Source organism: Schistocerca americana, chromosome 2 (assembly GCF_021461395.2).
Source record: "Schistocerca americana isolate TAMUIC-IGC-003095 chromosome 2, iqSchAmer2.1, whole genome shotgun sequence".
NCBI classification, from domain to species: Eukaryota; Metazoa; Arthropoda; class Insecta; order Orthoptera; family Acrididae; genus Schistocerca; species Schistocerca americana.
This window is the reverse complement of record NC_060120.1, coordinates 645,007,569-645,025,679: the sequence shown is the minus strand read 5'-3', so window position 1 is coordinate 645,025,679 and position 18,111 is coordinate 645,007,569. Positions and strand designations below refer to the sequence as shown.

The following is an 18,111-nucleotide window of genomic DNA, read 5'->3' as shown; positions in this document are numbered from 1 at the left end:
TTTCAATTTTGGCGAGCTTATGGCCTTTTGCAATTTAGATTCTCAGAAAAATTTTCCTATTGGGGTTTTTTTTAGGTGAACTGTTTTCAGTAAACAGGCACATACACAAGGTCTTCCACATAACACCGCAAGATGAAATCCATTCTTTCTCTTTGTTATAGGCATTTTATTGCATTTATCCACATTCATTTAAGGAGAGCTGCCATTCATTACACGAAGTCTCTAAAATTCTTTACAATTGTCCTGCGATGAAACTTTCCTATAAACAACAACATTGTCAGTGAACAGTCTTAACAGTGTTGGTGATCGTATCGGACAGATTGTTGATATAGATTGAAAGCATAGAAGTTCATAAATTGAATCACCAGGCTTTGTGGTGCAATGGTCAAAATACTGATTTCATATTTGGGAGAAGTATTGTAGTAGTTCAGATCGAGTGAAGTGGTGCAGTAGGAAGATACTGGAATCTTATTCCGGAAGACAGCAGCTCAGATTCCCAACAGGCCATTCAGCTTTAGCTAGCTTCTCCATGTTCTCCCTAAAAATCTTCCGGCAAACACTCATATGATTCCCCCCCCAGTGGCCTCACAACTCTTTTAGTACATGCGGCCAACACAGGCCCACACCCTTGCAGCTCACGCCCTTGCAGCATTCCTCTTTCTGTGATGCATTTCCACCCTTCTACTACTCTTTCCCCTCTGCTTTTCCATTGTACAGTCTTTTTTGTGCAAACCACACTTGGATTTGTTTTATGACTTTGGACACCCATTTTCTTCCCTTCTGGCATTCCATAACTTTCATTCTTAATTACATGATCCCCATTGTTCAGTTACACCTGCTATTCCCCTTCCAAATTGTACAGTGGTACAGATCGTGCAGGAAGGTCACCCAATGTGGTGTAAATTCCACCTTTCGTGCCTTTCTGTGTTTGCACCTTTCCTTTATGGCGAAGATGGTATGCCAGAAACCCAGCATGGTAGCTCTCCTGTGGGGGGAAGGGGGGGGGGGGAGAGAGAGAGGTACCTTCATGATGATAGCTTCCAGACGATGCAGAGATGGCACATTGGATGCTGAGCTGGGAACTCCCCACACATGCCAAGGAGTATGGGCCTGGTGCATGGGTTCTCCAGACAATAGTGTAGTGGCTGGGTAGCCATTGGTGTGGCTGGGTGGTGCCCTTGGGGAGAGTCCTCATTTGGAATGGATGGTACCATGGCAAATGAGCTGCAACTTTTCTTCTCCTGGCCCCAGCAGTTTCTGCTGAAGGAAAGACTTATTACAATGTGGAGATATATGACCCCAAACTCTTACCCTCCCAGGCTATGCCATGGAAGGAACATAACAGCTAAGAGACGAGGGGAGAAACACTCACCCCACTACTTAGTTTGTTGTAGTACTGATGGGGATTCCTTTTTGACTGCAGATCCATTATTCTTCATTGAACACCTTGGGGATAGCTTTGTGGAAATAGCAGCTATTACAAAAATGAAAAGTGATTCAGTTCTGATTTAAACTGCATTCCCTGCTCACTCATGGATGCTGCTAGACTGTGACAAGCAGTGTGACGTTCTTGTAACTATAATCCCCATATAACAGTTGCAATATGGAACAGGGTATCATCTTCCATTGGATTGCACTGTTTTTCAAAGAGAAAAGAAAATCCAAGACTCTTGACTGAATTATTTATCAAGAGGCCAAGAAAAAATTGCTATTTTTTTCATCCTATACACTGACTATTACATATAATACAGCTTATTACATCATCCTCTCATAGCAACTGTACCCTTTGTGTTTCCTGCGTCTGGTCGTTGGGGCTGCTCGAGTAAATTCGCTCCAGTGGTGGTTGGGGTCCTCCTCCTACTACTTCCCCCACACCCTCCTTTGGGACCATTGACTCCCCACATGTCGGAGCATCCACTCCCAGCCACTGGCTGGAGAAACAATGTCCTCTTCCAGCATCTCTTACCAGGAGGGTGTGCCCTGGGAACATTCCCTTCCCAGGAATCTGCTGACATGCAACTGGATACCACCCAGTGGCTGAAAGAGCCACAGGTTGCAGATTGTAGGACTTTGTGTTCCTCCTCCTTTCCCAGAATCTGGGGCAGACGAGCCTTTGCAGGCGTCAAAATCACCTGAGGATGAGGACAAGAACAAATCGTCCAAGGAGGAGGACATTCTGGTTGTCACCACCCCCCCGCCCCCCTCCATGCCACTGGACCACATATGTTCTGTCTCACTATTTGGGGCATTGTTCCTGGTGGCCCCTGTGACCCAGAATCCCTCCCCCCCCCCCCCCCCCCCCCCCCCCCCCACACACACACACACACACACACACACACACACACACACACACACACACCTCGATTTCAAACCAGTGTGTATTAATGTATCCTCGCAGCTGGTGGCAGCAAGTGGCCTGCTTGGTCTCTTCATGTCTATACAGGATGACCTCTCAACAAACCTGACTGGGATGACTTCAGTTTTGCTGTTGCCCTTAGCAGGTAAGTTGTTACCATTGGACCACTTACCCTTCCTTTGCAGAATGATCAAAGATTCTAAACCCCTGTAGACACAATTCCCCAGCCTGCACTTCATGTACTTGATCAGTGGGCGAAGTGAATTCACTTACTTCTACTACACACCAGCTGGGGCCATATAAAGCTCTGTTCAGTGATTGGGAATTCGTCAGTGGCCTAGCACTTTGCCCTGGCATGGCTCCTGAGCCAGACCATATCCACAGCAAAATACTCAAACACTTATCAGTAGATTGCCAACGCCACATTTTTGCTGTTTTCGGCTGTATCTGGAATGAGGGTGATTTCGCATTTCAGTGGCGAGGAAGCTTGATCATCATGGTACTGAAACCAGGTGAATGCCCCCTTGCAATGGACAGCTGTCCTCCAGTTAAGTATCACTAATATTCCCTGCAAGTTGTTCGAACGTGTGGTGAGCTGATGGTTGTGTTGATACCTTGAGTCTGAGGGGCTTTTCACTTCATCCCAGGGCATAGTCGTGACAATTTGGTATGCTTGGAATCGGCTATTAGGCAGCTTTTTCCCAGTGTCAGTGCCTTATCACTATTGTCTTTGACTTGCAGAAAGCTTATCACACCACATGGCATCACCACATCCTCATATTCTACCTGAGTCGGGTCTCTAGGACCCGTTTCCAACTTTTGTGTGGACTTCTTGCCACACCGTACTTTCTGTGTTCAAGTTCATGCTTCCCACAGAACAACCCCCCCTCCCCATGGCTTATTATTGTCAGCTGAAGATGTCATGCATTGTGCACCTGTCACCATCATACTATCCATCCACTACCAGAACTAGCTTAACGACCAATTGCTCAGTGTTGTGGAATCTTATCGCTTTTTTGGAGTGGTCTTCAACGCATAGTTGACATGGTTTATCCATCTTCACCAGCTTAAGCAAACTTGCTGGTCACTACTCATTGCATCAGTAATGTCAGCTGGGGCGCAAACCGATCTGCACTTTCACAGCACTACAAAGGTCTGATCCTGTCCTGCCTTGATTATGGGAGTCCGATATATGGCTCGCCATTGCCTTCAGCATATGTAGGTGCTGGATCCAGTACATGATTGTGGGGTCCAATTTGCAATAGGTGCATTTTGGACTAGCCCTGTGAACAGCCTACTGGCAAAGGCTCGTGTTCCTCCCCAATAGATCAGGTGCCAACAACTGCTGCTCATCTATGTAGTACACTTTCTCTGCTCTCCTGAGCATGTGAACTACCACATCCTTTTTCCTGGTAGACAGATTCACCTCCCACAACAGGGGCCGAAGACTGGAATCGCACGCAGTTTGCATACAGAGTCTCTGCTCTGAGCTCTGCTCCCGCCTCTTATTGGGGAGCAATCAAATACACTCCCATGGTGTGCATCCCATCCATGATCTGTCTTGACCTATCCATTGGACTGAAAGACTCTGTATTTCTTTGCTCCCATTTCCTGGCCATTTTCAATGCATTTTGCAGAGTTGGTAGCTGCTGCTCAAACCCTCACTCGTGTTCATCCTTGCACCAGCTAGACATTCCTAAAAAGGCAATGATTCCTTGAGTAGTCTTCAGGTTATTGACCACACTACCCTTGACACCCATTGGTTGTTACTATTCAGGACCTCCTTTCTGGATTCCATCAAACTGGATGGCCGGTCTTCATCTGGACCCCAGCTCTTATTGGCATCCAACGGAACGGACATGCAGATCAGTTGTTCAAGTTGGCTACCAGGATGTCGACTTTGGAAATAGAGGATTGTAACAAGACCTTTAGTCAACTGTACATCATCAGTTGTTGGATGCTTGGAACACGGATTACTGTGTCGTGCTTCCTCCGAACAAACCCCAAACAGTAAAGGGGTGCATGGCCATGTAGTGGTCTTCCCTTCATGCTTTTCTGTTGGCTTCACATTAACCACAGTTAGCTGAACCATGGCCACATCTGACGACATGATGATCGATCCTCCTGTCTGTGTTGTGCCTGTTTGGCAGTGGCCCACATACTTCTGGACTGCTGTAATTTGGCCATCTTACCATGAAACCTTTACCTTGCTGACACACTGCCTCTGGTACTAGCAGACAATGCCAAACCAGCATGTGTGGTGTTACATTTTCCTGCTTGTGAGGTAGGGCTAATTGGTCTCATCAGCCACTTGAGGGACTGGAGGGGTGCCTCATCACCTGCTTTGACCCATTGGGCCAATGGCTGCATTTGCTCAGTGTTCTGGGATGGCTCCTGCTCTTCCAACCTTTTAAATCTGCTTTGCTAGTTTGAGTGGGTTAATGGCAGGTGAGAAAACACCGGTTGAATGCAAAAGGTGCATATCCAATCACGTAATACATCCCGGCAGCTTCCAACTGTTGTCTGAGCAGAGCAACTTGTGCATAATTCAGCCTTTCATCCCAATCTCACTTTTACTTGCTTCTGTCTCTTGGTTTTTCTGATTCTCGGATAGAAGCAGTTTCATTGCCCTTCCCCTCCAGGGGCTATTCCTGGCTTGACATCTGTAGGATGGGCAAACCGATTACCTCATAATTTGTTCCCTTTGACCCCATCAGTCCGTCTACCCATGATTCCGGTATGACATGTTTCCTTCATCATCTATCCCAAATTCAAACTTACTTAAGCTTTTAACTAAATTTGGTCTGAGGAGAAAATAGTGCTCCAGGCACAATCATCTTCTCTGACATTCGAGCCCATAATGATTTTTATCTTTGAAGTTGTAACTGGCAGACCGAGGTTCAGAGAATCTGGAAGATTCCTTGGCTATGTATTCGATGAGAAATTTATCCTCACTTAAGAAACCTGAAATTATGAGCATAAACGGCTCTGAAGAATGCAATAGGGCTTGGTATACAAGCAGGTTTGTGGACTTTTGTTTGATCACAGTTGGGCTGGTGTTGTACAATCGATGTATCAATGTGGCCTTCGTATCTAAGAATTTAAGGCAGTGACAACTGTCACATCAGACTACCAGCAGGCATCTTTAGAGCAAGCACCAAATCCATTGCTGAAACTGGTGATTCACTACTGTCTCCTGCAAAATTTCCTTGTTATGTGACACACTTACTTAAAGGGTGCATCCAACAGCTCCCAGGTTTTGTGTTGCTCATGCACCAATTGAACATATTTTATTTTAGTATAGAATAGCAACAAGACCTTTCCTAATTTCATGTCTGAGCAGAGTAGCAGCTCTTAAAGTCTGTGAGTGAGTGGCATAAATTTTTTAATCCAGAGCTGGAATAAATATTTATACTACATTTTAATCATCTCAGAATGAGAAGAAACAGGTGCAAAACGACTCGGCTGTCATCAGACCTAATTGCATAAAATTTATCATTTTTAAGTGCATCCAGCACTTGGCGCAGAAATAAAGTTGCAATCATTGTACTCAGTGGAATTCAGTGGCCTGAGAAATCTGACGGGAAAGCACATGGTTAATGTTTACTTGGATGCACGAGAGATTCTTCTCATTGATTACTGAGTAAAGGCTAAAATGAAACTGTTGGCTTAATTTCATTAATCATATTAGATGATTCAGGAAAGCCTGCAACTTAAGTTTGCTAGTGCCTAGACAGGCAATGAAAGTAATGTACAATTTCAAACAAACAAATGCAAAAATGCACTTGAAAATGAGAATAAATCCTTGAAACACACTGTGCAAAGCATTTTAAAAAAAATAAAATAAAATAATTGGTGCAATTTTCATTATTTAAATTATGGAACTCTGGACTGCTATAAAAGTCTTCTGGATTAACTGGATGAAAAAATTTGCAAGTAGAGGCCTTGATTGCAAAATAACAACAAAGCAGTTCGCACTTGCCCAAAAAGAAAGGGTCGTTCGAAGTAGGAATTGTGGTACCATTTACCCAGCTTACTTGATTTGGTACCGTAAAGAGTTTAACCTATATTCCTTACATCTAAAGAATTTGTTTTGCTGGAAATGTTTATTAATGTACAGTGAAGAGTTATTATTGCTGTAGAATCCTTAACAGATGCTCAAGTATGATCTTTAAAAGATGCAATCTACTCCCTCAAAAACATTGGGCAAAGTAAATTGACCTAAAAGAGAAATGTGACTAGGATGAATTAATGTTTGTCGTTGCAAAATACTGAGGTCCGTTCTATCCAATATTTTGCCCACCACACCTGGAACAGCTTTTTGTTGCCCTCCCAGTCTCTGTAATATCATTGTCAGCCCCTATGCTCCCTCTGCACCCATTTCCCTACCATATGGCTCCTACGCTTGTGACTGTCCCCCCCCCCTCCCCCCCTGCCCATAAGACTTGTCCTATGCATCCTTCTATCACCACGTACACTAGTCTTATAACTAGCCTAGTTTGGGGAGCCCTCTGTGAAACAATATATGAGGGGTATTGGCTGTTATGTAAACTCTAATTGGCCTTTTACATTGGGGTGTCTATCACCATGTTATCAGTTAGAATGAATGGGCAAAGACAGTGAGTGTATACTGGCAACAGAAAATATCCTTTTGCAGAACATGCTCTACCACATGACAGTCATGACCTCGGTGCCTGTTTCACCACACGTGCCATCTGGATTCTTTCCCCAGACACCAGTTTCTCAAATCTCTGCAGGTGGGAACTGGTGTTGCAACATGTCCTTGGTTCTCGCCACCCATCTGCCTTAATATATTTTAATTTCTTCAGTCTTAGCATTTCTTCTCAGTAATTATTCCTTTCTTCACTCTCTTTTAGTTTTCTATATATTTTTATTTTCTGACATGTCCATCTTCTCTTGCGCTGCCTCCTGCCCCCCTCCACTCTCTTCCCAACTCTACCATATACAGTGCACTTAGTTTTCTGCTCTTATTAACTCGTGCATGATGTATTGTCAGTAATCTCTATCTTGCAAATTAGCCTGCCTTCCAACTGTAAGCTCTCAGGTTTTTAAATCTTGTCCAGTGCAGTCCCCAACAATAAGTCTTTATCTCCTCATGCCATCCTTCCCCTTCAATCTTTCTGCTAGAAGTAGCAACCATTGGCTCAAAACAAGCTTGCAAATTTAAGTACCTTCATATGTGTGTTCCTGTTTGGTCAGTAGATTTTGTTATCTGTCCAGTTACCTACTTTGTTGTATATCAACCAGATCGAGAGCACAGCAAAACAGGACAGTAGGGAAGACAATAAAAGAAGTAATGGAAAACATTCCTGTGATTCTGGATGCAGTGAAACCCCACTTTTACAATTTTCAAGGGACTTCAAAAAAAAAAAAAAAAAATAGTATAAAATGTGGGAAATAACATTTTAAGCTGTAAAAGTTACGTATTGGATACCCCTTGCATTTTCGCACTTCCTGTATGAAATATTTACATAATAAGCATCAAAATACTTGTCAGAGACTTATTTATTATCTAATAAAGATTCATTATCCAATAAAAACTACTGATGTAACTGGAGCTGATATCTGATATCTGGGAAGTAGAAATGTTTGACTCGATCTTGTACATCATAATCAATGTTTTTGGAAAGTCTGCAGCTGTCATTCATTATTTAAATAATGAAACCCTGCACCAGTTACGTATTTTTTCATGTCTTGCACAACACGTTTTGAGAATTTTCTTTAGGTACTTTGCCTCCTCAGTTACACACACACACACACACACACACACACACACACACGCACGCAATCACTCACATCACAAAAAATACATACATAAATAATGTACTTGAGACAGTGAAAGTAAATTCTCGAAACACTTATTGCTCGACATGAAAAAATACCTTATTGGTGCTGCGTTTAAACTAAAAACATGTGAGCTATGCAAAGTGAATGATAGTGCCACCTAGTGGAAGTGTTAACGAAAGACACCCCCCCCCCCCCCCCACACCCCCCCACCCCCAACTAGTGATACAAGTGATCAAATGCCAAAACACACTAAATATGGTTTGATAGAGGTGTCACAACGAACACAACAATCACGAAACTGTGATGCACACCAGAGTGAGTTTGGAAATGGTTGTGATTGGTCATGATATCTTGAATTCGAACGAACCTAGTTGCTCTCATCAGCCACCATGCTGAGTTGAGCATGGCAGCGGCAGGAGATATATGGCATGAATTATTCCAACTTTTCCATGTTTACCTGCCACTGAGGATAGTGCCCTGGCGTCAAAAAGTTAACTACGTAATGTTTGTAAACACTGCTTGATGGCCAACATATGGCCAGCATAATTTTCTGTCATTTTTTCGCAGTGTGTAAATTGTGGGAAAATTATAAATCTGTTAATGCAAAATTGGGTGTGAATTTACATTGTGGACATAAGAAATTTCACAGGAGCAACAAAAAATGTTGTAAACAGTGGCATAACATTAATTTCAGGAACGTAAAAGCGGGATTGTACTGTATCACCTTTCAAACTGAAATTTCTTACAGTACTTTATTGTGTTGTATCTTCCCGATATAGGTTCCATGATTATATCATAAACTCACTTCTACGTCTTGATTTGAAAACAAGACTTTTTTTATTTTGTGTTTGCATGTAACCCTTTTACATTGACAAGTAGAAATTTTCTCTTTGTTCAGTTAATTGTGGATTTACTTGGAAAATCATTTTCTTTATGCATAATAGTCGTGATACCACAGTTTTTTACTTTTGCAGGACCAGCGACTGGAGCCCAAGGCCCTCCTGGGTACTATCCTCGAGGGGCTGGTCCAGGCCCTATGCCACAACATGCACATGTTGGTGGTGCTTGGGCTAAATCTGGTCATGGTCATGGCCAGCCTGGTGTGGGTGTAGGTGTAGGTGCTGCAGGTGCTACTGGACCCCTCTTCAGTTTACAGCTATTGGTGAACCAAGAAATGAACCGTGCTGCATTAGCTTCAGCAGCTGCAGCTGGGGTTGGTGTTCCGGTCGCAGGATCTCCAGGAGCTGGCGTTCCCCCATCGCACCAGCACCAACAGCCAGTGCCCAGTGTTGTAGCAGAGGGAAGTGTTGATTTAAGTGCTGACAGTTACCGCCGCCCTCTTCCTCTTACTCACAGACCACAGCAGTCACAATTACAGCAGCAGCCCTTGCCACTGAACGGGGAGGTTAGCAAAGATACGGTTAGTAATTTTTGTTTTAACAATTGAAACATACATTAATTTTTGTGTTAATGCTTGAGACATGCATAAATGTTACTTGAATCGGGTGTGTAATTTTATAACCGAAGATATGTTGTAATGTGCCATTGGCAGAATGCCATAGAAACAGTTTCATTGCATTTTCAGTATTACTGTAGTTATTTTTATCAGGATGAAAATTCACTGTGAAAATTCTAAAACTACAAGGAGACAAAACGGCTCTTCAGCACTTAACTTCAGGAGGCAAAATTGAAGAACTGCTGAAAGGTGCACTTGAAAACACAAAACAATATCCTTAGAGGTTAGAAATGAGGGGCAAGTCAGCACACCCCAGGATGAGAGGGATTTGGTTGTTAAGGACAAAGGGAGGTGAAGTGAAGAGGCTTCCGCGTATTGGAGGTTCATTGATAAGGACTGTAGCGGCTTAATTCCAGAAATAATAGGACAGAACGAGAAGTAAGTACGAAGATAAAGGAGGTGGAATGGGTAGTGGAGTTAGAACTAAGAGGATAGTGAGGAAAAAACAGGAGGAGACGAAAAAATCCCTGGATTCTGTCCCCAGTAAGTCCTATGACTTTTATTTGTCACTTACCACTTCTTTCACCCTGGTGATGGGTGCTGATGTGACAAATGTGGAGCATCACCGTGGTTCAGAATCCACGTTAAACTGTTGGCTGCCCCCGCTCCATACCCCACCCCACTCCCACCCATCTCCACAATAATTACCTGGGTAAATTAGCTCAAAGTTCAGACGAATGCAACAGCTTACCACATACAACAGGAGCACTATTAGTAAAGCATTGTGATGTTCAAAACAATCTTGTGATTGATGACTGGTTTAATTTAACCCTCCGCTGGGTGCGCCTTCCATACTTCCATGAGTGGGCGTGTTGCGGCTGTTACGCCGCAGTTATTATTACATTTTTAACCTAAAAAAAATAATCTGTATATAATTGCCAGTTACATGTTGTTGGAGAAAACATAACATAACATTACATGGCTCTACAAAAGTAATCTTCTATTTATTTGTTGCTGTCACAATTGTCTTTTATTGTCATTGTAATTTATTGCCTTCATGGTTCTTTTAATTATATCACTTAATTGCACTGATTCACATGAAAAGAAAGTAACAAGGGGACACATTATGAAATGGAGCATTCATAAATTCCCACTCCTGTTTATGATTGTGAATAAACTGGTCACCTTCCGTCTGCAGCTCACTTTCACATTGCTCACATTTTTTATCTATGACACTGTTTCTTGCATACATTTTTCTTGCATTTTATACACACTGCTTTGGTTCTGTTGTTTTTATGCCTGCCACATATGTAGCAAAGTCCAGTTTTTGTTGGCTTCTTGGTCTTCTCTTCTTCATGCCTATACTTGGTCAAGAGGGCCTGAATATCCTTGGGAAGTGTCTCCAGTAACGCTCGTTGATTCAAATGTTCTTCCATTAGGTCCAGAGCAAGATCTTTAAAAAAAATTCGTCTTCTTTCATTGTTATGAGGATTGTTGAATTTGAAAATAATGTTTGCATTTATCCCAGCAATATCTAGATGTCTGTAGAAAAGTGCAACTGGCCATCATGGCGTTATTCTGGAAGTACTGTAGGATGAGCACATGTTATCTACAGTGTCTAGTCCTCCTCTGGTAGGATTGTAGTCCAAATTCACTCTCGATTTCTTAGTCTCTTGATCTATTTCATTTGTGCTATGCATTGTTGATAAAAAAAATCACAGCTTTCTTCTTTTTAGGAACAGTTGAGACCATACAAAAATTGTCTTGAAAACCGAAGGGATATGACTGGACTTCTCGGCTTTTATTTGCTTGGAATTCTTGAGGTATTTTCTTCTTATATTTATTCATGGTTCTCAAGAGAGTCAAACCTTTGAGATTTTCAGCGAGCAGGAAGTTACTGTAGTAATTGTCAGTCATAAGATTTCTGTTTGTTTTTTCAGTTGGTGGTACTAATCTTTGCACAATGTCATCAGGCTTGTTAGACTTCAGCTAGGGTCCTGGCATCTGCTTGCCACAGTAAATTTCAAAATTCAGGGTGTAAAATGTTTTGGCATCACACAAGGCATAAATCTTGGTCCCATATTTTGCAGGCTTATTAGGGATGTTCTGTACAAATCCACAGCGTCCTCTGAAAGGATGCAACATCTCGTCAATAGTGAAAAGCTCGCTGACATTTTAGTGAACAAGGCAGTTGTTGACAAACTCTTGATGGAAGTCCTGAATAGGTGCTAGTTTGTCACTTGCTTTCTTTCATTCCGGGTACTCAGGTCGTCGAACCTAAGAGTTCGAAGCAGAAAGCGAAAGTGCTTATAGTTGAAGAGAGCTTGTAAAATAATTATTCCTGTATCATCTCCATCCCGCAGTTAACAGCAATTCATGTGTCTTCTTTTCTTTATACCTGTTAGATATAATGCACCTAAAAGAGCCTTTATCTATCGTTTTGTGGTGTCTCTACAGTCTCATTCTCTTGAATATTGAACTTCAGCTCTTTTACTATTCTGGATGTATCGGTTTGTATTTTCCACAATGTTGTCAATCATCCCATCAATAATAAATAGGTAAAATGCATCAATTTCTTTTTCTATAATTTCAGCACTTGCTTTTGAACCTGGCTAAACTATTAGGATGATCTTGGCCTTGGTTTTAGAAGAAGAAGGAAGCGGTTCACTTTTCCAAATAGTTTCTTTATCTTTCACTACATAAAATCAGTAATCATCTGTTTGTTGTCTCCCCTCTTCAATCAACTGGTCATCTCTTTCCTCTGTTTATTGTTCGGAGTCACTACTGTGGTTTTCTTCTTCAATAACTACTTCTTCCATCTCAGATTCACAAGAATCTGACAATCCTTGTAATTCTTCTTCTGACAATTCTTGCAGTACTTTCTCTTCAGGACATACAGTTGGATGCTGCTTATCAAATGCCAACTTTTTCTCGATTTTCATGCTTTTATGAGACATTACGAAACACATGTTTTTATAAAAGTAATATATTACAGCAAATCAATATCCAATATGGTAAAAAGTAATGAAAATTGCATATGGGAACTTCGATTCGATTCGAATATTCATTATATACTAATATAAAGGAAAGGTTGCCTTGAGGTGAAAGAAAAACACAAATATAGAAAATACTTACATCACAAGGCGCATAGCGGCAAACACGTTGCAAACACAACACTCACGTTTCAAACAATAATAGCAGTCAAACTGCTGAAAGCATGAATTGCGCAGATGTACTAAGTGGTGACATCTGTTGAGAATAACAAATACTTATCTGGACGTGGACGCAACTGTAACACTAATTGCAATACTAACAGAAAACTAAATCTTGCAGCTAACTGCCACAGGCGCGTCCACCGATGGGTTAATATTGGATGGGAGAATCCAAGTAGCCTAAGTTGTGAAGCAGGCAGTCAGGTCCCTCACCAAAAAAACCCTGAAAATTGTTTGGGCATGTTCAGCAAATAGGGTATTTGACTGTATTCTGGAAATTGTCTTAAATCATTAATTATGTCATTTTATGCTCCTAACAAGCTTTTCTTCCTCTCGAGTTTCAGTACTCTTTTCTAATAACGGAAATGAAATTCAAGTAATTTGAAAGCCCGTAAAAATGCCCCTTCCAAGTAAGTGAGTGACATCCTGGCTATCTCGTTGCTCCTACGGTTATAATGCTAATTCACAGTGATGTGTTTTCTAATTTACATTTCAGAAAATTGGTTACAGTTGGTGTGTAGTACCATACTGTATAAATACATCTATAAGAACTCCTGAAAAGTTGTTTTTGAGTGTTCCAGCATCATTCAACAAAAATAAACTCCTAGTGAAAATTGTTGTTTTACCAAATTATACCTCAATTATTTGGTAACCCAGTGTTGTCTGATTTTATAAGATGATGTCCATAGACCGATAGTTCAAAACTAATCTGAAATAAAAATTTAACTTATTTGAAAAACGACTCGACAGTCCTCCCATATGAAAACCAAATCGCAATTACAGAACTTCAGCATACTGATCAGAAAGAGATTGTTATTGTGTTTTCCTTGCTGTTTACATGTGCTTACATTTGCACGCAAGCCATGTTCAGAAAGATATTTTCTAGTTAATATGACCACAGACCTTTTACTTCACTAGAAACAATGTTTTTGTCTTTGTACTGCCCACCAAGGATCCTTATTGTTTAAACTTTTGCAGTCGGCTTGAGTCATTAATGCTAGTTTACTATCACAAACATCTCAGGTCTTATGTTTTTGTCACCTGCATGTTGTACATGCTTTATATCTTTCCATATAACCTCATCATCCTACACCTCGTTGTACTGGGACATACGGTGATATCGTCAGTACTAGCAATGTTTTCCAAAAGTGAATTGTTTGTTTGCGAAGTAAATGCATTTATACTCTGTTGTCCATTTCTCAAACTAAGACTATGTGAAGCTGTACAAGCTGGTCCATTAGTAGTGACCGGGCCAAATAGCTCATGAAATAAGCATCAAACAAAAAAACTACAAAGAACAAAACTCGTCTAGCTTGAAAGGGGAAACCAGATGGCGCTATGGTTGGCCCGCTAGATGGTGCTGCCATAGGTCAAATGGATACCAACTGCATTTTTTAAAAAAAGGAACCCCCATTTTTATTACATATTCTTGTAGTACGTAAAGAAATTTTAATGTTTTAGTTGGACCACTTTTTTCGCTTTGTGATAGATGGCGCTGTAATAGTCACAAACGTATAAGTATGTGGTATCGCGTAACATTCCACCAGTGCGGACGGTATTTGCTTCGTGATACATTACCCATGTTAAAATGGACTGTTTACCAATTGCGGAAAAGGTCGATATTGTGTTGATGTATGGCTATTGTGATCAAAATGCCCAACGAGCATGTGCTATGTATGCTGCTCGGTATCCTGGATGACATCATCCAAGTGTCCGGACCGTTCGCCGTATAGTTAAGTTATTTAAGGAAACAGGAAGTGTTCAGCCACATGTGAAACGTCAACCGCGACTTGCAATAAATGATGATACCCAAGTAGGTGTTTTAGCTGCTGTCGCGGCATTATGGGAGAAAGGATAATTGGCCCCCATTTTATCGATGGCAATCTAAATGGTGCAATATATGCTGATTTCCTACATAATGTTCTACCGATGTTACTACAAGATGTTTCACTGCAAGACAGAATGGCGATGTACATCCAACATGATAGATTTCTGGTGTGCGGTTGAAGCAGTATTGAATAGCATATTTAATGACAGGTGGATTGGTCATCGAAGCACCATACCATGGCCCGCATGTTCACCGGATATGACATCCCTGGATTTTCTTTCTGTGGGGAAAGTTGAAGGATATTTGCTGTCGTGATCCACCGACTACGCTTGACAACATGCGTTGGTGCATTGTCAATACATGCGTGAACATTACAGAAGGCTAACTACTCGCTGTTGAGAGGAATGTCGTTACACGTATTACCAAATGCATTGAGGGTGACGGACATCATTTTGAGCGTTTATTGCATTAATGTGGTATTTACAGGTAATCACACTGTAACAGCATGTGTTCTCAGAAATGATAAGTTAACAAAGGTACACGTATCACATTGAAAAACCGAAATAAAATAGTCAGACACACCTACATTCTGTATTTTAATTTAAAAATCCTACCTGTTACCAACTATTCGTCTAAAATTGTGAGCTATATGTTTGCAACGATTACAGCGCCATCTATCACAAAGCGAAAAAAGTGGTCCAATTAAAAAATTCCTATTTCTTTATGTACTACACGAATATGTAATAAAAAAAATGGGGGTTCCTATTTGAAAAAACGCAGTTGATATCCATTTGACCTATGGCAGTGCCATCTAGCGGGCCAACCATAGCGACATCTGGTTTCCCCTTTCAAGCTAGACAAGTTTGGTTCCTTGTAGTTTTTTCGTTTGACGCTTATTTTGTGAGATATTTGGCCCAGTCACGATCAATGGACCATCCTGTCTATAAAGCATCCCACAATCGAAATGATGATGACAGTCAGTTCTTGCTAATGCTGTTTTCGTATTTTATGTAAAACTTTCAAAAATGTATTTGATCCTTCCAGGATTCAAATGTGGGACCACCTTATCATCATTCAGGTGTTCTACCGAACTACTCCTGCGTGCAGTATCTCTGCTGAGTGTCTTGTACAGAAGAAATCGGCACAAAGTTTTGCCAAGAATATTTTTCTTGTGTGACTTGGGTTGTAGCTCTTGACTGATAGTTGGCAATCTAGTTATAATATACGGACCCATTTGCGAAAGTTGTACAATTCCTTAGTTTTGAGCAAGTTTAATGATGTTGCAGGAAGCAGGGAAAAGAAAGTCCGTCATTGCATATATTGCCTCTCTAAATTGGCGTAGTATAAACACATCAACTGTTGCAATGTTTCCACTACATGTGTTCACAAAACTTCTTTCTGTTGTTATTTAAAAGTTGTAACCTGTGTGTTCCATCACTAAATAGCTAAACTGTTTGTAGAAAAAGTACATAAAAGTGTCGTAACTCTGACTAACACTCCTATAACACATGTATAGCTTTTTCTTACTCCTAGTCTCTGACGTCACAAAGCATTAGCCAGCAACAGAGCATTTTCAATTAGTGATCAGACCTTGATGTTTAATGATTTTTAAGCTTCAATTACATTGAAAAAGAAATCAGATATTTTGTGAGAATATTGATTTCAAGTGCTATTTAAATGTTATAATCAACCAGAATAACAACCACCCTAATCAAATTTTTAATGTAGGAAGATAGTGTGTTGTACTACTGACATTCAATGAGGCTGAACAGTAAACTGTTTTGTGTCATCCCAGTAACTCCACCCAACATGTTTGTAGTACCACTTGGAAACAGCACCATAAGCACAGTTCTGCTACATAATAAGGTAATTTGAAAGCCCGTAAAAATGCCCCTTCCAAGTAAGTGAGTGACATCCTGGCTATCTCGTTGCTCCTATGGTTATACTTACTTCAGCAACATTTGGCAGAGTATCTCTCTAATCAAAGAAATGTATAATCACTTCCATGAAAATATTCAATAAGATAAAGTAGTTGAAAAATATTGATTTTTAGATTTCATATCCATCTGTCGAAGGGAACATAGAATTGTATAATGGAAGCAATTACAGAATTTGTGACATGCAAAAGTCTTCAAAAAGTATTTCTAAGTTGCTTTACCATATTTAATTTGATGCAAAGCTTGAATGTTCTGGTTGGAATAAAAATAATTAGAGTAAAAGTAACCATTCATTATATGGGTGAAGTGGTGTGTCCTCCACAGGTACGTAAACATTTTAATTGATATTAAACTTTTGGACGTTGTTTATATTCGTTTGTAACAGATTAACAAAAACAAACATGTGTGGCTAAATTGTCCTTTTGTGGCTACTAGGACAATTCACCTATACCATGACTAGTTACCTTTATTTCTTCTGTTAACTATTGAATTTGATTTTACCATAATTGATAGAAACAGACAAAATTTCAAAAATGTACATAAAGCAGATATGTACATGAAAGTTGGTTTTAAAGCCAGATGCTTCTAGTTTTCACACAATTGCTTCTCGTATCAAGTACTATGAACATAAGCAACAAAGAGAAAATGTGGATTTCCAACTTACATGGTTTGTTGAGATAAAAAATAAACTGCAATTTTGATTATATGTGATGAAGTTGTAAAATAACTTCGACTTCTTTTTCGTGGTGGCAAACAAAGGTAATCTAAAACAAGAATAATTATCTTCTGTTATAGGTAAGTGTCATTGCCCAGACGCCACGAAAGCTGACAATGCCCTCTCAACTTACCCCAATGTCACCCGCAACACTGGAACCAAGTCGGCCATCACCAGAAATTACTTCGGATAGGGGAGGTGGTGCAGCTATCAGTGGAGACAAACACGAACCTGCAGTAGCACCTGCGACGTCAAGTCCGTCAGTTCCCAGCGTTGTTAGTGGTTCTGCTGTAATGGCGCCTGTTGCAGCACCAGCACCTGCTCCAGCACACACACCAACGCCACCACCTCCTCCAGAATCCCCTGCCAGTCGTCACTCAGATGATGGCCACCAATTGCCACCACCAGGAGTGCAGCAGCAACCACAACCGAGACCATCACCTTCACCGTCACCAGCCCCTACATCTTCCAAAGATCTTGGGCCAGTCTCACCTGTGCGATCTCCGAAGAGTGGCACAATAAAACGCACGAAGAAAGTTGATTCAATCCTGGAAAACCTTGTTGAGAGTGGTACCAAGAAGGGGAGTGCTCAGAGCACTAGCTCGGGTTCCGAACATTCTCCACAAACTCCTGTCAGCTCGGTGAGTGTACATAACAGATTTTAAGTCACATACATCTAGGTTAGATTAGTAATGCCTTTTCGACTATGAGGAGGCAATGTTGGATTGCACACATTCTTCAAAAGTACAGTGGAATTTTGTTAGCACATTTTTGAAAGGGCCACTGACTTTGAACGTCA

At 40.9% G+C, this 18,111-nt stretch overlaps 1 protein-coding gene across 4 annotated transcripts in view; it reads left to right on the top strand.

The window, feature by feature from the left end:
- LOC124596607 (nascent polypeptide-associated complex subunit alpha, muscle-specific form-like) overlaps window positions 1-18,111 on the top strand; it is a 109,260-nt gene that overhangs the window by 25,566 nt on the left and 65,583 nt on the right. For all 4 annotated transcript variants that reach the window (XR_006978327.1, XM_047135822.1, XM_047135823.1 and 1 more), the window contains exons 5-6: window positions 9,139-9,584; window positions 17,393-17,953. Coding sequence is in view for 3 of the 4 variants with exons in the window: in XM_047135822.1 (XP_046991778.1) it covers window positions 9,139-9,584; window positions 17,393-17,953 (1,007 nt within the window). In the remaining variant the exon portion in view is untranslated. The remainder of the gene's footprint in view (window positions 1-9,138; window positions 9,585-17,392; window positions 17,954-18,111) is intronic.